The sequence below is a fragment of the Mytilus edulis genome, chromosome 2, assembly GCF_963676685.1.
Source record: "Mytilus edulis chromosome 2, xbMytEdul2.2, whole genome shotgun sequence".
NCBI lineage: Eukaryota > Metazoa > Mollusca > Bivalvia > Mytilida > Mytilidae > Mytilus > Mytilus edulis.
In genome coordinates this window covers 69,396,135-69,414,012 of record NC_092345.1, presented here as the reverse complement: position 1 = coordinate 69,414,012, position 17,878 = coordinate 69,396,135, and the positions used below count along the sequence as shown (strand labels likewise).

Here is a 17,878-nt window from a genome sequence, read left to right as displayed (position 1 = left end):
GGACAAGCAGACAAATAATTGTACACAAGATACAACATAGAAAACTTTTTAAAAGACTAAGCAACACGAACCCCACCAAAAACTCATCATCTTATATTAGTACCATTGTGCAAATCTTTAATACAGGTAATAAAGAGTAACAATATTTAGGCTTACGTGTATTATTGACTTATTTTACATATAAATCTTGATTTTAAAGGTAAGCTATGTATGTTTACCAGCTAGGAAATGATAACTTAATGTTGATAATTTGAATCATGTGACATAAAGTGGTGTTTACGTTCCTCAATTCACACTCCGTTCAGGCAAACCTTTTCAGAAGAATACATTATCTGATACAGAAAATTCCTAACTTGCGTTTATTTTGAAATTTGGATTATTGTTTTGGCTGAGGTAAGAATAACGGTAAGTGAAATTCCTCCGGTATTGTCATGCATCAGATTTCATCTTAATTGATAGATGCCCACGCCAGATGAAGCAAGTGTGTCAAGCAAATGGTTCTATTTAAAATCTTATAGAAAAATATTTTAATGTTTCAATTAGCGTGGTTACGTTATATTCTTAAACATTCATTTAATTTAATTCAGTAACGGTAGCAGTTTATTTTCACAAGCTGATCCACGCCTAAATAGATTTGATGTTGATTGTTGCTATTTTTAGACATTATTTATAGATTATTACATAGCATTTTCTATATAACCCTAGACTGCCATATCAAGCCAGAGGACTCTATTGTTTTTGCAGGGGTAGGCATAACGGTACGTGATTTTCCTATGGTATAAGTGTATCAAAATGAACAGATATATATATATTGTCAACGCCTTTGAGTTGCACACAACTTTCATTCTTCTACATTTTCAACTGCCTTTCTTACACTGACAATGCACAAAACTTTACCCTCAAATGATATCGTACGCATCATCATTGGGACTTCAGACACATTTAAAGTTGCATTTGTAAGAAATTTAACTTGGTTCCTACTCAAGTGTCCCGTTTTTTGTCCAACTTAGTCTTTAATTCCAATTTTATAGCCGCCATGTACATTCACATTCATCACCACACCTGTTATTTTTTTCTCATCGGCAGAGCCTATGTCAATGGACGGAATAGGAATGATAACGTTATCACATTGGAAGAGAACAGTTTATCTAGTTTTTTTAGTTTTTTCTCAAGGCCTCAGCTTGTACCTGCTGGCCAGAAAGGGCCCCTTTCGTGCACGCTTGATGTCAAAATTTCAGACAAACCCTCACTGTAATTAACAGCAGGAATACCAGCACCAGAAAGCGCCCTCTTTCGAGAAAGTATACCAGAAGTTGGCATGCTGATACTTCCTCACCATTCATGTTAGCATCACTTCATTCAATTACCATTGTTTCTGTTTCTAACTCAATAGTTTGTTCATTATAGTCTGCTGAATCATGGCCATTCAATTCACCATCAGTTTCAGTTATTGTGTCAGTATTAATGTCCGTCTCTGACATTGTTTTGTCAGTTTCAATTTCAGTGTTGGTATTATGTTCTATCTCGGTAAAAGGATATTCACTATCAGGTTTCTTTGATACAGAACTTGCTTCAAATTTTTATTGACTACATGTGTATTTAAAAATCTTTAAGGTATTAAGTAATTATAAAAACTATCAAACTGGTCATTAACTGTATCAAAAAGGTATAACACTTACATGAATGGACAATAACAAAAAAATTATGAAAATATTATTGAGGTTATTGGCATGTCTTGTAATAATATAAACATATTTTTATTTTTCAAATTTTGTACAAGTTAAAACCATTTTTAAGCAATGTTTTGTACATGTTATAACATGTATGAGGTACTTTTGTACATGTTATAACTTGTATTTTGGCATTGTACAAAGTATAACATGTACAAACATTTTGTACATGTTATAACCTGTACAAAATCGCAACTTGTACACGACATATATATATATATATAACTCGTCTAAACATCAACCCAACAATGTTAGATCTGTAAATTTGCTTTCGCAAATTTTTTGTTCTTCCCTCGCCGGGATTCGAACCCATGCTACTGAGATATCGTGACACCAAATCGCCTGCACTGTGACCGGTGCGCTAGACCACACGACCACCTGGGCTTCATAAAAATGAAGCTTTCGGTGGCCGGGTGTTACCTTTCCACGTCAGTTTTAATCTAGCGTCGTACTACAGTACATGATATATAAGGCATGAAGATGTTATTTTTACAGATCAGCTAAATTATCTATAGTAAAGGATCCTACAAATTAATGTAAGATACAGTCACAGAAAATAATTATATTTATAAGTACGTCTGAACCAGTGACAACTCTACAACAGATTTATCCATCGGATCACCAGCAATGATGGCGATACATGGCTGTGTACATTGTGTATATACAACTCGTCTAAACATCAACCCAACAATGTTAGATCTGTAAATTTGCTTTCGCAAACTTTTTGTTCTTCCCTCGCCGGGATTCGAACCCATGCTACTGAGATATCGCTATCTTTTAGTTTTATTTGATTCTTCCTTCCATCTGCTTTTTAAAGTAATAACTTCAGCAAACATGACAATTTGAGCATATTGGGCCAAATAACTAGGTGCCACTAAAATACGGAGTACTAGTGCCAAGTGATAGAGTCATTGAAAGGAATAAATAAAATAAAAATCTTCTTCCAATTATTTTTATTTTTTATTTTTTCAATGGATGGAAACAATTATTCAATTGTTCTCTTACAGTTCGGTTTTAAATAAATTTATTTATTTACTTGTTTTTTTTTTATATAGAATTGCACAATTCTTAATCATTCAGACCATTGTCAGTTGTTCTCGTGTGATCATGAAATCATCATACTCTTTGTGTCAGCGTTCTATATTCTTATGGACACATGACTTTGAGGGGGAAGTTGTCTATCATGCATAAATTAAAGCTCTGACCAAAGAAGAGATTCCCATTAATTATCACTATGCAGGATATGTGGAGCTCCAAAAAGTAAAAACAATGTCAGTAAGTTGGTAAGCCACTTCAGCTGCTCTCTTTTCCTTTTACGGGCGCAGTCCACTGAATTTGGTACAGTGATCCTGATAGTAAATGATTGATAATCAATATGGTCTACCATGCAGAGAGTAAAATCTTTGACTTTGACTCAACTACTAGGATTAAAGACTGTAGTAATGATAGGAGGAGCGACCTTTTTCAAAATATTCGCACATCTGAGTGAAAATCGGGATAATGTCTCTGCCTTTATTGGCAAATTGTGTTTTTTTAACTCCTTTTAATTATTGTTTGTATGCCCTCATGACCAATGTTAACTCCAGAGTGTGCTGTTCTAATCAGAGGGTAAAGTTGATCATCTTACAACAAAATTGGTACCGTTGATTTTATTACAATAATAAATAATTTCTGCTACATTCAAAACATCATTCCATCTTAAGAATTATTTTTGAAGTGCTGTCTTTTTGGAACTTAACTTGGCTTCCTTTACATTACTTAAAGAATCTCTTTATCTTTCACATGTGCATACTGAATTATTAGAAGACTTTATTGTCATCTCACTATTTATTAATCATCATGACAGTTATCAAAGGTACCAGGATTATAATTTAGTACGCCAGACGCGCGTTTCGTCTACATAGGACTCATCAGTGACGCTCATATCAAAATATTTATAAAGCCAAACAAGTACAAAGTTGAAGAGCATTGAGGATCCGAAATTCCAAAAAGTTGTGCCAAATACGGCTAAGGTAATTTATGCCTGGGATAAGAAAATCCTTAGTTTTTCGAAAAATTCAAACTTTTGTAAACAGGAAATTTATAAAAATGACCACATTATTGATATTCATGTCAACACCGAAGTGTTGACTACTGGGCTGAACTTTCTTTTATTTGATGTTTTCAATTTTAACCTTTAATACCCTACTAAACTGTATCAAATAAAAATTACTAACATGTTACAAGTTTAAACTATTGCGCTTATTATAAATTATTTGTTTAAAGGGAAAGTTTTTTTGTATACAAAAAATAGGATAAGGTGGAATAATGATTTGTACAAGTTATTATCTTTTTCTCAATAAAAATTGGACAAGTAATTACATGTACAATTGTATTTGTACAAGTAATAACCTGTATGATGGCATCATACAAGTAATAGCTTGTACAAAATAATAACATGTACACGACATATATATATAATGCCTGAATCTAGCAGGCAATTTCGAAAACCCTAAATGCCTTGATAAAAAAATGTCGGTTACATATTTATATATAATTCTTATATCATTTGCATATCTATAAATACTTGAATTGGATTGGTCAATTAAAATTTTTCTCTAGGTTTACACTTCGATAAACCATGTTTCCGAAACTACTTTCGTAATCTATTCATGCGCGATACACATTCTTGCAGGGATACTGGGATTTTCAGCAAATTGAGATTATAAAACAATTGCGTAACAGTTGTTTCTATTCTAATGCATATATAACAAACAAAAAAGAATTAAAATAAATGCACTAAAGCTTCGAAAATGTATAAAAATAAAATTTAAATAATATTCCGCGAAATTTCATGGAGGATTTGGCGAATTTACGTCATAGCAAAACACGACGTCAAACGGATAAAATTTTCAAGGGAAAGATTATTTCGTTACGTGTACGCTTCAAATTCGGATAATATTGAATTAAAATGAAGTTTTTGAGGTAGGTGCTATTTCATTTTAGATTCTGTGCATTTATTGAACATTTCAGTTATGGTTTTTAGAAAGTCAAGATCTTTTATTCAGTTTGTGAGTTAATCGCCCCGGTTTACACATCAATAACCTCTAGAAAAAATGTGTTTAATCCTATAATAATATATCAAAAATCGACTGGAAATAACATTAACACCCGACTAATTACGTTGTCCTCTATTATAATTAATAATAAAAACCGAGCAATTATAATCTACGTCAAGCAGTTCAGGACATTCAATACAGAACCATGTTGGTTTGTTCTGTATATAAAATATGAAGGTGTTATAAGATCGCAAATGCGACAACTATCCACCAGAGTCTAAATGGCATGGATTTAACAAACTAATGATAACAATTTAAACAAAAAACCAACGGTTTAATTTGTCACAAAACCATTAAAAAACTAACGGATTGATTTGTTACAAAACAACGAGCGAAAACTTTTTTCTCAGAATACTGTACTTTTGTAATAACCAAGTTTCAGTCTAGATTTTATAAACTTCCATTAGGGTTTGAAAAAGTTGATTATGACTGTAAAGCTTTAATCTTAGACTCAACCTTAGTGTTAACTGTAAAAAAAAAACGAAGTCCTTTTATCAGTAAAATCCGTAAAAATGAAAATGAATATTTTAAAAATTTTGCTTTGGATACTGTATTTTGGCCGTAAAAAAGGCAACAGTAGTATATCGGTGTTCAAAAGTCATAAACCGATTGAGATAACAAAAACAAAATCCGGGTTACAATCTAAGACCTAGGGAAACACATCAACTGTAAGAGAAAAACAAATAAACAACAGGAACACTGCAGTGCAGCTAAACCAAACGCCAACATACATAGAAACGAACTATTTGAATACAACTACCATATTCCTGACTTGGTACACGACATTTAAAGAAAAATGGTGGGTTGAACCTGGTTTTATGGCTTGTCAAACCTCCCGCTTATACACAATGATAAAAAAAAATACGCTAAAATGACAACACTGCGTGACCGAAATACAGCAAAAACACACGCAAGAATACTCATCACAGAGAAACGCACAATAATATTCTATTTGACACAACATGCAAACTGCATAACAACAACAAACATCTTCCATCAACAACAGACAAGCTTCTGTCCAAACCTTATAAATACTACATAAAAAAAAAAACTTAAATGACGCACTTAACTTAAGTGTGGACGACGCCAACGACAGAATCTAGTGTCGTTATATATATCTCACTTTTGCGACATAAATATCGCCGGCTAGTCAAAATCAAGCAGCGAGGTTTTTTATTTTAAACAATAAACAAACAATATGACACGGACATAACTTTATTTGTACAAAAATTTCAGATTAATTTGTATATATACATATATTTGATTGGGAAAAGTGAAACAACTTTGCATTCGAATATATTTAAACACTAGTGCATCTTACGTATGCATTTGAATAATGTTTTTCAACGCAATGTATTGTTTGCATTGAAAACTGTCAAACCCTTTGAGAGTTCCCCTCTATTAGAACCATGTAGGTATCAGAAAAGCGTTAAATTGGTTCTTCTAAAATGAATTTTAATGAATCTTTATTCATATTCAAATACATCAATGTTTTCTTTTTTTTTCTAGTGAAATCATCCGATTGGAGTTCAAAATTGAAAAAAAGAGGTGAGCAAATATTGTTGGTGAGGTAAGTGTTGCTAAGTCTTTGGTTTTCTATGTTGTTTTGTGTACTGTTGTTTGTCTGTTTGTCTGTTTTGTAGGCATGACATTGTCAGTTTATTTTTTACTTCTGAGTTTTAATGTCCCTTTTGTATCCGTCGCCTCTCTTTTATCTGAAATATTTTAGTCCTTAAAATTTTATGTGTTTTTAAATATATCTTATCATACTTTTTTTATATATATATATTTGCCACATGTATATAAACTCATCACAGATACCAGGACTAAATTTTATATATACGCCAGACGCGCGTTTCGTCTACAAAAGACTCATCAGTGACGCTCGAATATAACATTGATTTACAGATGACATTAGTATTATAGATTTTTTATTTTTTATTTTAAGAAATGAATGTTCTTTGATAAAGATAAGTTAAAGACATGGGCGGAGGAACCTCATTCCCAAGAGAGACATTAGACAGGGACAGAGTTGTAATTGTGACAGGTGGTAATACTGGTGAGATTGTTACTAACAAATATATATATAAACTTTAGCTAAATGCAAAAGAATAGCCCTAGCCTTTTAGTCTTAGGTACAAAAAAAAATCATGTTATTGGCTTTGAACTGGCTGTCAGTAACTGAGAGGACTCTCAGATCTGTGCTCGGTGTCTTTTGTTGCGGGGATGTACAAGTACCCTGCCACGTCCATTCTGTGTTTTTGATACATCTATTTCTGTTTGTATTTATCTGATGAGTTAAGTATAATTTGTTCACCTAATTTTTATAGTTGGTTCTTAAGTTGTACTGTTACACCACTGTCCCAGGTTATGGGTGTGGTTGGGCGCCTGCTCAACTGTTTAACCCGCCACAATCTGCATGTATGTGTATGTACCAAGTCAGGAGCCTGTGATTCAGTGGTTGTCGTTTGATTTACATTTGTCATACCGGGGCCTTTAATAGCTGGCAATGCTATATTGGTTTTACTCATTGTTGAACGCCGTACGGTAGCCTATAAATGTTAATTTCTGTGGCATTTGGTATCTTGTTTAGAGTTGTCTCATTGCATTGGCAATCATACCACATCTTCGTATTTCATATATCAATAAAGCATTGTGTTTGTTCGTTTAACTCGCAAAAGCTTCTTTTAAAATCATGAAAATAAATTGAAAATCAATAACAAACTTCTAAATACTACTAAATCAATGTTGTTTCATCAAAATTTAGCACATAATGCATTTATTTGCATGACGATGCAGCTATTGGTCCAAGAGTTCATGTTTGTTAAACTGAAGTCATCTATTTGAATGTTTTATGGATGCCATCATGTTTTGGTTGACAGTTAAATGTAATATGGGTCTGATGATATTGGATATGCTTCAATTATGGTATCCACTCATTACTGAAAATATTTGGTAAATTGTTATGGTAAATACAGTTTGTCATGATTATCATAAAAAATATATCTATCTTTCCGTTGCATGTCTTTTATAGGAATCGGTTATGAAACAGCGAAATGGATCGCAATGTTAGGCGCAAAAGTGATAATAGCATGTAGATCGGAGATGAGAGCTCTTGAGGTAAAACTGGGAAATATAAATGTAAAGAGATGATAAATGTAAAGCAACAATCGAATAAAAAAATCAAACCAAACCAAAGTATACATGTCTTAACCGAAGGACATTGGTGCCCTTTTATATTGAACCAAATTCCCTTAATCGGCTCGCCTGACCCGAAAATTCGAATGTCTCTACGTTTACCTTTACAAAATTTTAATCTGAAACTTAGATGCCAATGCCAACCAAACTTGACTACAATAATCATTGGGATATCTAGTTATTAGTCTGTGATGCCGCCCACTTGACTACAATAATCATTGGGATATCTAGTTATTAGTCTGTGATGCCGCCCACTTGACTACAATAATCATTGGGATATCTAGTTATTAGTCTGTGATGCCGCCCACTTGACTACAATAATCATTGGGATATCTAGTTATTAGTCTGTGATGCCGCCCACTTGACTACAATAATCATTGGGATATCTAGTTATTAGTCTGTGATGCCGCCCACTTGACTACAATAATCATTGGGATATCTAGTTATTAGTCTGTGATGCCGCCCACTTGACTACAATAATCATTGGGATATCTAGTTATTAGTCTGTGATGCCGCCCACTTGACTACAATAATCATTGGGATATCTAGTTCTTAAAATAAGTCTGTGATGCCGCCCACTTGACTACAATAATCATTGGGATATCTAGTTATTAAGTCTGTGATGCCGCCCACTTGACTACAATAATCATTGTGATATCTAGTTCTTAAAATAAGTCTGTGATGCCGCCTACAAATAAGTTAACATGTGTCAAATATTGAATAAACTTTTCAGGAGTAATTACCCCTAAATGATGATTTCAATATCCAATTTTTCCATAGTATGCAAGAACTGTAACAGATAAAGCAAACTATAAGCAACAAAAATCGATAAGCGAGACGAAATCTCCAAATGAGTCAACAGTGACGAAATTTTCAGTTTTCTTCTCACATTATGGTTTCAGTTGTCATGTTTTTAAGTAAAAAACCAAACAGTTAAACCAGCCAATACAATTGTTTTACCTGTATTAAATTCAGAGCATGTTCTCAATATGCTTAGTTTACAGATAGAGCTTGTATGCGAATTTCGCCCAATTTTAGTTCGTACTTGGAAATGTTATATTGTCTACAGTTGAACTAGGTTTCAACATAGTTAAACATAGAAACAAATAAAATTAAAGCACGTTTTGTCATTTGTTGCCATTTGTTCAACGTATAAAGTAAATTGCGTTATCTTTTAGCAATTTAGTGGGCATCCAATTCAAGACTGTTCAGTGACTTTTCAAACCCTTAATTCAGTTTTCGTTCAGCATAGGTAAATAACATCTACAGTATTTGTAATCTGACAAATATTCATTGTATCAAAATCAAATATTCTGAAATAGATTTCTGTAAATGGAGAAGTGTATGCAAACAAGAGAAACAGATAATAGTCTCAGCGAGGTTTTTTTTTCGTGTTTTTTTCCATTGCAAACAGTAATTTATAAGTAGTTTATGTGTTTAACTGGGCTATATATTTTTTTTATCTGTAGGCAATTGAAAGAATGAAGAAGGAATACCAAGAAGAGAAGCAAAAAGGAACAAATGGAATTATCCAAGATGGTGACATATATGTACAATTTATGAAAGTCGATTTTGCATCTTTGCAGTCTACCAAAGAATTTATTGAAACCTTTAAATCTTCCGGACGAAAACTACACACTTTAGTGTGTAACGCAGGATTAGGTCTTGGCCCTTTGGGTTAGTTTTAAAACATGTAAAATCTCAAATGCATTCATCGGTTTCTTTAATACTTGAAAAGCGCTTGAAGAAAAATCAATTGTATTACCTTTTTTGTTAACTTTTGAGTAAACAGCGAAATCTTGTGATTTTTATAAAACTTTTGCTTCTTATGCCTATATATTTCTCCGTTGAGGATGACATATACGGTAATGTTTATTACGAATGAATTAAGTTTATGATGGTGTTATATGTGCCTGTAGTTCAGTGTCCTCTTTGATGTCTTGTCATATTTTTTCGTTTTTTTTTTTGTTTTTTTTTAAATTATGCCATTGTTTTTTTTGGTTAAAATTGTTTCACATTTTTGTTTCGTTTTTTGATTGGTCATTGTTGACGGCCGTGCGATCCTAACATTGCTTTAATGTGCATCATAATACTTTTTTTATAGTTTCTCATTATAATTTATACCATATCTCCCTAACTGTTTTTGGAATTCAATATTTTTTTCAGAATATACAGAGGACAAAAATGAATTGGTATTTCAGGTAAGTTTAATAGTATTGTCGAATACATACAAAAATAGTTCACGAAGTAAACCACAGAATAGCAGAGAATTTAGCCTCAGCTATTAAAATATTGTTATGTTTATTTAAAGCCATACACTTACAAATTCTAAAAATTGAAAAGATATGTATGCATAATCATACTTAAATTCCAAGATGCTAAATAAGATTTATAGGTGATGAGGTATCGTGTCACTAATTTCATAAACAACGGTGTGTAAACAAGCGCATTCGTGGAAATCAATCCATAATTCTGATGGATTTCCAAGATTTAATCAAAATTCTTAATTATACTGTGACAAACAACAGAGAAGTGATGTTTAACCTAGATATTGATAACTAACCATTGGGTTGGCATGCATCAAAATGTTCAATATTGCATTCTATTATCACAAAGCATGGTTTTTAAAGACTAAGAAAATATCGAGTCGAATACAAAATAAATGGAAAATGGAAATGGGGAATGTGTCAAAGAGACAGCAACCCGACCAAGGATAAAACAAATCGACCGAAGGCCACCAATTGGTCTTAACCACAGCGAGAAAAGAAAACTTCTGATTGGTTCTTTAATGGCACACATGCTATGTAGTTCTTTGATTGTTTGATTGTTGCTGCTTTTTGTTCGCTCTATATCTAGTTCAAACAGTTCCTGCATATTTAGGACGACAACAAACAACATTGGAACAGGATTAAGGGCGTAAAATTAAGTGTCACTGGTAAAAGGGTTCTTTGGATAAAAAAAAAAAAGACCACCCACGAATTCCTTAAAAAAATGTTTTAATGTGAACAGAAAACGTGACACTCTCTAAACACTAGGCATCGGATTGAACATAACGATTATGTTTACTAGGCTGTGTATACTATACATCCTTTACAGCCGAACAGACATGGCCCTTTATGGCGTGGTTGTTAACTGCCGGATATTAGAAGTCCAATCGATCATATTCCTATACACCAGTCAACCTTTTTTGGTTGGCCGGTAGATAAGTTTTAAAAATTAAAAACAATTGTTTAATCCGATGCAGTTACTCTTCATTCTAATGTGTAAATTCTAGGTTAATTATCTTAGCCAGTTCCTACTAGCTATACATCTGATGCCTCTAATGGAATTTTCGGGCGCGGATGACTGCAGAATTGTTTTGGTATCAAGTGATGGACATAACCTTGCTCATCCTTTTAATGCATCATCGATTCAAGGAAAACATCTGACAGAAGACAATTTCGAATGCTTTCGTAACTACGCCAATTCTAAATTGTACCAGGTAAGATGCACCATTCGACATAAGGGAGAACAACGTGTATCAATCAGTCTCTGGATTTGATTAATTGATTGAGGGCTGCTTCACGTCCAAAGGCAAATACAACATTCATATTCAGGACGATAATATAGCAATGAGATATGATATGATTTTACCATCCTTTGTACTAGACCGACACGGATTTCGAAATTACTAGCTCATCAAGCAAAAGTCTTATGAAAATAAGTCACCCTTCTCCAATACAATATTCGGACTCTTGAGTACAGTGTTCCCCTTGTCATAAATACTGCGAGCTAAGCTTGACAAGGAGAAGGAAAATGTCACGTTTAAAGTTTTCCGTTTGAGGTAACTTTAACACATGTTACGTAGGAATCGAAGATATATAAGATTATACATCGAATAGGGAATATCACAATATCTACTGAGTAGCACTATAATACAGAAGAGGGGGGACAAGGGGTTTAACTGTTATGCTGTTATGGGGCATTTTAATTCTTTGTTATGTGTTATTCTGAAAATATATTTACTGTTAGCTGTTATTGTCTTATTCTTTGTTAGCTGTTATAGGACTATTATCTATTTTGTTATCTGTTATTGTGAGAATCTATTTGCTGTTAACTGTTATTGAAAATTGGAATGTTAGCATTTTGACAGCCAATCTTCCGTAGAAATTGAAGATAATTGAAAATTGTGATTTGAATGAATAATAGTCTCATTGGCACGCTTACCACATCTTCTTACAATGTATATCTAGTGGGGTCTTTCTACTGGTAATATCGGGTGGCCCTGTATTTGCAGAAGAATTTCAGTAACATACATCACATAAACATATTAAAATCAATTGGATCCAGGACCATTCCAGTATATATTATTATTATCCTTTGTAATAAATTCCGTTATCTGTGAACATGTAGCATTTTGTACAAATTATAATTCACTTATTACTTGTACAATAACTTATAGTATGGATTTTGTTATAAAAAAAGAGAACCCTGACCACCATATTTTTAAAAGCTTTTTAACTGCTTCACATGGCGAAAATTGAAGCTCAGAAACCATTGATGCAAATTAAGATTTCGACAAATACCCTTTTAAAAATCCTACAGCTTCTATAATGCTGTATCCAAATTTTCCATATTCTATAATTTCACATAAGATGCATGATTGGTGTTTCACTTGGTGTCATCCAAATTTTCACTAGGTCCAATTTCTATTTTACTATCAGAATTGTCACTTGAGTCAATTTCTATTATCAGACTAACCATAACTGGCATGCTTGTGTCAGTTACATGTCCTGTCTCCACTGATCTGGGTATTTTTGTATTTTATAAGTAAGTTTTATCATGAGGTCATTAAATAAAAAAAATATATTGTGCATCAATGGTTTTTTTTTATTACTTGTAAAGTACAAATGTATATATATTGCTTTTCAGAAATAAAAAATCTAAAAATCAAATTGATAATAAAGTGTCACTGGCTGCACTACTTTCAAAAATTAAATAAAAAAAACTAAATCATTAAAAATTGATCCCTCAAATGCCTTAGATTAAAAATATCTGTATATCAAAAACAGAAACTAGTAAGGCAGCAACCATTTGATTTTCTGGCAAACCGAAAACAAGTTTTTTCTTTCAATTTTAGCATTACATATAGTGGCAGCTGAGGGTGAAACAAACATTTTTTTTTTCTCAGGGTCCAAAACAAATTATTTTTTTCATCAAAAACTGGAAACAAACTTTTTTTCCAAAAAAAACCATAGCCCCCCCCCCCCCCCCCCTTCCAGAAAATCAAATGGTTGCTGCCTAATTTCGTTCAGAAAAATTCAACATCCATACTATAACTTATTGTACAAGTTACGGAAAAAAATCAACCAAGGCAGAACTGCCTCAACGGCCGAAACGTCTTGTTTACACAAATTACAATTTTCTAGGTCCATACCACAAGTTATATACTAAGATCTACGAGTCATCTACTGGATTGGTCCTGGACAGATTTATTTTCATATTTCATTTAGTGTTATCTGTAATTGTCCCTTTTCAATTCCTTGTTATCTGTTTTTCACCAAATCAATTCACTGTTTTGCTGTTATGGGGACCCCCCTTGTCCCCCCTACAGAATAGGAAATAATGTAAGGAGCAAGAAAAACATGATGATTTAATAAGTAATAGGTGAATATTAGATAGCTTCTCTTTATATTTATATATGCCCATAGAATAAACAAAAGAAAATTTAAAAAAAATCATTTTTTTAGAGCGTGGTCGGCACTAGGACTAAATTTGTAAATAGGTTGTTGTGCCTTGTCTGATGTATTTTAACATAAACCTAAATAGGTATGCTATTACTCTAAAAACTTTCGTCAACCTATTTATATATTTATAGGTTATGCAGATGTATTTTATGAATAGAAGGTTGAAGGAAAGCAACATATCTGTTGTATCAACCCATCCTGGAACAGTGGAGACAGAATTCGGTCGGGATATGGAATGTTCTCGTACATGCTGCATATATTGCTTTGGACATACAATGAAATTCTGTCGTAAGTATAGCTGTTGAAATAATAATGATTACGAATTTTTAAGTTGGGAATCATAGTGATTTGGTATAAATTTATCAATTTAAAAGATTCCCAAAAGAATATGCTAAACAATAAGCCATTTATGTGTTTTTGGTATATAAAGCCGGGTGTTCGGGTAAAAGAAAATAATTCTAAAATCAAGACTTTCTGTTGTTTCTTTCTAATGTATTTGTTGTGTATGTGTTGTGTATATGTCGTTTGTAGAGTAAATCACAGTCTTAAACTATGATATTTTTTTTTTAAACTTGTACATCTTGCCGCATTTTTCTATAGAAATGTTAGCCATATTATAACTTTATTTAGATTGTTGTTTTGTTTCTTTTACAATTTAAAACATTACTAGTAAACAAAATTGCAACTTAAACACCACATTTTAAAGCATAATTGAAATGAATAATATGTTTTTTATCAGACTGCATAAAAACCCCATTTGAAGGAGCAGAAACTGAGATATATGCTGCAATAGCTGCACAACTTAAAGGTATTCGAGATGTTTATTATGCAGACTGTAAACCAGCAACTACCTCAAGTCAATCAAGGTATACTGTCACATACGGGGACCATAAAATTTTGGGCCGGGGTTACAGGAGTTTTGTGAACTGAACATGCTGATGGAGTTAGAATTGAAAACATTTTACTAAATTATTTTGTCCAAAACAGAATGAAAATGAATATTTGAACCATAAACATTGACAAATTGCAGAATATATTTATCTGCGTAAATTGAAAATACTTTTTTTCGCGCGGAATAAATAAGCATGTCTAGTAGCAAATTCGTATATATTCCATCTGCGAAAAGTCTGTAAAATGTAGCTGACGTATCTCACATTAAATAGGCTGAGATGATAGAGAGAACTGCGGGCCTGTCTGGCTATGTTGTCTATTGCGTGCTTTCAAAAGTATAATTTTCATGCAACATTTTGTATAGATATCTTTATATCATGCAAGCGTTTGCAATCAAGCACTTTGTTTAAAATACAGGTCTTGTGTGTACGCTTACAAGGATCTAACAAGGATCTGTTGAACTTTCTGTTTTAAAGAGAAATTTTTGTATATATTGATATAAACATTCAAAAAGTTGGCAAGTTATTTCGGTTATGAATTTGATTTGAATGCATTTTTACAAATTATATCGATATCGTAACTTCTGATTGCCGATATATTTGTCTTTCTATGCAAATTTTTAAAGTCGCAGAATTCTCAAGTCGTTTGCTGGATATTCAAATAAGAAAGGTGTCATGTAAAATATTTCTTCTGAATAGTTATTTTAGTACTGCAGAATTGAACCATAAATAGGTCCAGAAATGAGAAAAAAAATCATTATTAACATTTTGTCGTGCGTTTTCACAAACCATTCGCACTTGCATTTTATATTTTCTCATAAATGTTTATACTATGCACTTTAAATGTCTTATGGAATTTTGTAGAAATATGGAAAATCAAGAAGCATTATTAAAAGTTTCTTTGGAATTGTTGAAGGACTATATACCTGAAGATATAGTACACAGATGGTCAACAACACCAACAACATTAGCATGATATATACCTCATTCCCAAGATTATCTAAATCTTTACCATAATTCTAAAACAAAACAAAATACTCTGCAATAGTTGAATACTTCTTAGTATTGACATTGCCGTTGAACCTAAGCTAGCTCTATCATTGACATTTGTTTTAATTGTATTTTAGCCATTTATTCATCTGCAAACACATGCAGCCAAGTGGATCATGTGTATACAAATCTTTACAGCAACCGTTGTTTGCCTTTTGAAATAATGTAATTCAGATTAAATATATAATAAATATACATACACGGTCCCCCAAGATTGTGTGCTGATTGTTTACCGTACAGTGACAAATATTTCATGCATATTCTGGATAAAAAGGTACATGAAGAAAGCAACTAGGCTCCGAGACAAAGGACAAAAAGTCTAACAGCGTCAACTAACGCCATGTCACTTACGACACGAGTAACACCGCTAGCCATAATCTCGGACTAGAGAAGAAGTGCAGCCAAAAAAACTTATGAACTGTGTAAATGTGGTCAGATGAACCCTCTCAGACGGATATGTACACTTTGCAATATCATCCAATACACCAAATATTGTTGACCTATTACTTATTACGAAAATAATAGTGTACACTTAACATTGACCAATGAACCATGAAAATAAGGTCAAGGTCTAATGAACACTACCAGATAGTCATGCACAGGCATACTTTACAAATACTCCATAAACCAAATATAGTTGACCTACTGTTACAGGCCTCTGCCTTGGGACAGGCACATAAACAGATGGCAGTGTAGAGCACGTTTGTAAGTGCTCAACAATATGTTAATTTGCGCATGCATTAAATACGCTGCTGACTTTCTGGAGTCTTGCTTAGACAGTTGATTCATTATATCTACCAAGTGTTGTTAAATAATGTATTACAAACGGTAATTGGGTAAAACAGCTGGTCAGTCAAAGTAATAGGTTTTTAGTCTTTTGTAAGAACATTATATATATATTACTTATGTTGAATTGCATCACTTTTTTTTATTTGTTTAACCAGCTACTACCTTTTTTGTAGATATTTTGAAGTATTACAATGAAAACAATCTACTCATAAAATAATTTTTTAAAGTTTTTTTTATATCTTTAATCGTAGCAGTTGTAGGTTTGCTTACACACTTGATTTAAAGCAAAATAATATTGAAATGTGAAATGAAATTACATATTACTAATTTTTTTCAAAACAACTGTCATCAACATAAAATTGAACAATCTGAAAAATTAAATGTGGAATGTGTCCTTAGTAAACAAATGATAACTCTGTTGGCATATAAAATTATTAAGGGACATATTTCTGTTCTCAATTAATGTATACCTTACATTTTAAAACCTGTGTATATTATTTTATTTGGCGGCATTTTGTCCTAGGTTATGACTGTCTTTCTGATATTGTTTATAATCTCAACATTTATTTAGTTTATTGATTTTGAATTTACATTGTGTCATAAATCATATCTATTCTTTTAGTGTATGTTCATTTGTTTGTATTTATGTCTTTTGATTGAGTTACCGTAAGCCATTTCAATTAATATTTCATAGTGTCTCTTTCTATGTTGTGATGTTACACTATTGTATCAGGTATGGATGAAGGTTAGTACACATTAAAACGTTTAAACCTGCTGCATTTTGTTTGCACCTGTCCTAAGTCAGGAATCTGATGTTCAGTGGTTATTGTTTGTTGATGTGGTTCATAAGTGTTTCTTGTTTCTCAGTATTTTATTTAGATTAGACCGTTAGTTTTTTCTGTTTAAATGGTTTTACATTTTAGTAATTTTTGGGGCCCTTTATAGCTTGCTGTTCGTTGTAGGCCAAGGCTCCTTTTTGGACTGTAGTTTGACATATAATGGGTTACTTTTACAAATTGTGAATTGGTTAGAGAGGTAACTCAACAGTAAAAGTGATGCTACCCAAATTTGTACTTCTTCTGAATTTTGTGGTAATAAGCATTGTATATAAGTTTCATAATTTGTTGAGGCAAACATAAGGTAAAGAACTGAAATGAAAAATTTAGCAATTGTGCATTTGTTAAAGGGCATTACTCGGTAAAAATGACACCACCAAAATTCAAAATCAATCTGTGTCCATTTTGTATGTTTTATAACATTTGGTTGAGGCAAATTAAAGTAAGAGAATGGAAACGAAAAATTCAGCAATTTTTCCATTTATAAAGGGGCATAACTCTAGAACGGCAACTCCACCTTAATTCAAACTTGATCTGTGTTTTGTGGTTATAAGCATTGTG

General features: G+C 32.5%; 1 protein-coding gene across 9 annotated transcripts; it reads left to right on the top strand.

Moving 5' to 3' along the window:
• The first annotated feature begins 178 nt into the window (after window positions 1-178).
• Window positions 179-15,886, top strand: LOC139512779 (retinol dehydrogenase 12-like). 9 transcript variants are annotated; one of them, XM_071300684.1, is made up of 10 exons: window positions 179-393; window positions 6,338-6,376; window positions 6,777-6,887; window positions 7,863-7,948; window positions 9,496-9,703; window positions 10,193-10,227; window positions 11,301-11,507; window positions 13,884-14,040; window positions 14,492-14,618; window positions 15,507-15,886. In XM_071300684.1, exons 3-10 carry the CDS (start codon window positions 6,812-6,814, stop codon window positions 15,616-15,618), a joined length of 1,008 nt encoding a protein of 335 aa, XP_071156785.1. In that variant the 5' UTR covers window positions 179-393; window positions 6,338-6,376; window positions 6,777-6,811; the 3' UTR covers window positions 15,619-15,886. The 9 variants fall into 9 exon arrangements, with proteins under 9 accessions (XP_071156785.1, XP_071156786.1, XP_071156791.1 ...); XM_071300685.1 differs by having other exon boundaries at window positions 262-393; window positions 6,338-6,398; XM_071300683.1 differs by having other exon boundaries at window positions 267-405.
• Window positions 15,887-17,878: the final 1,992 nt, after the last annotated feature.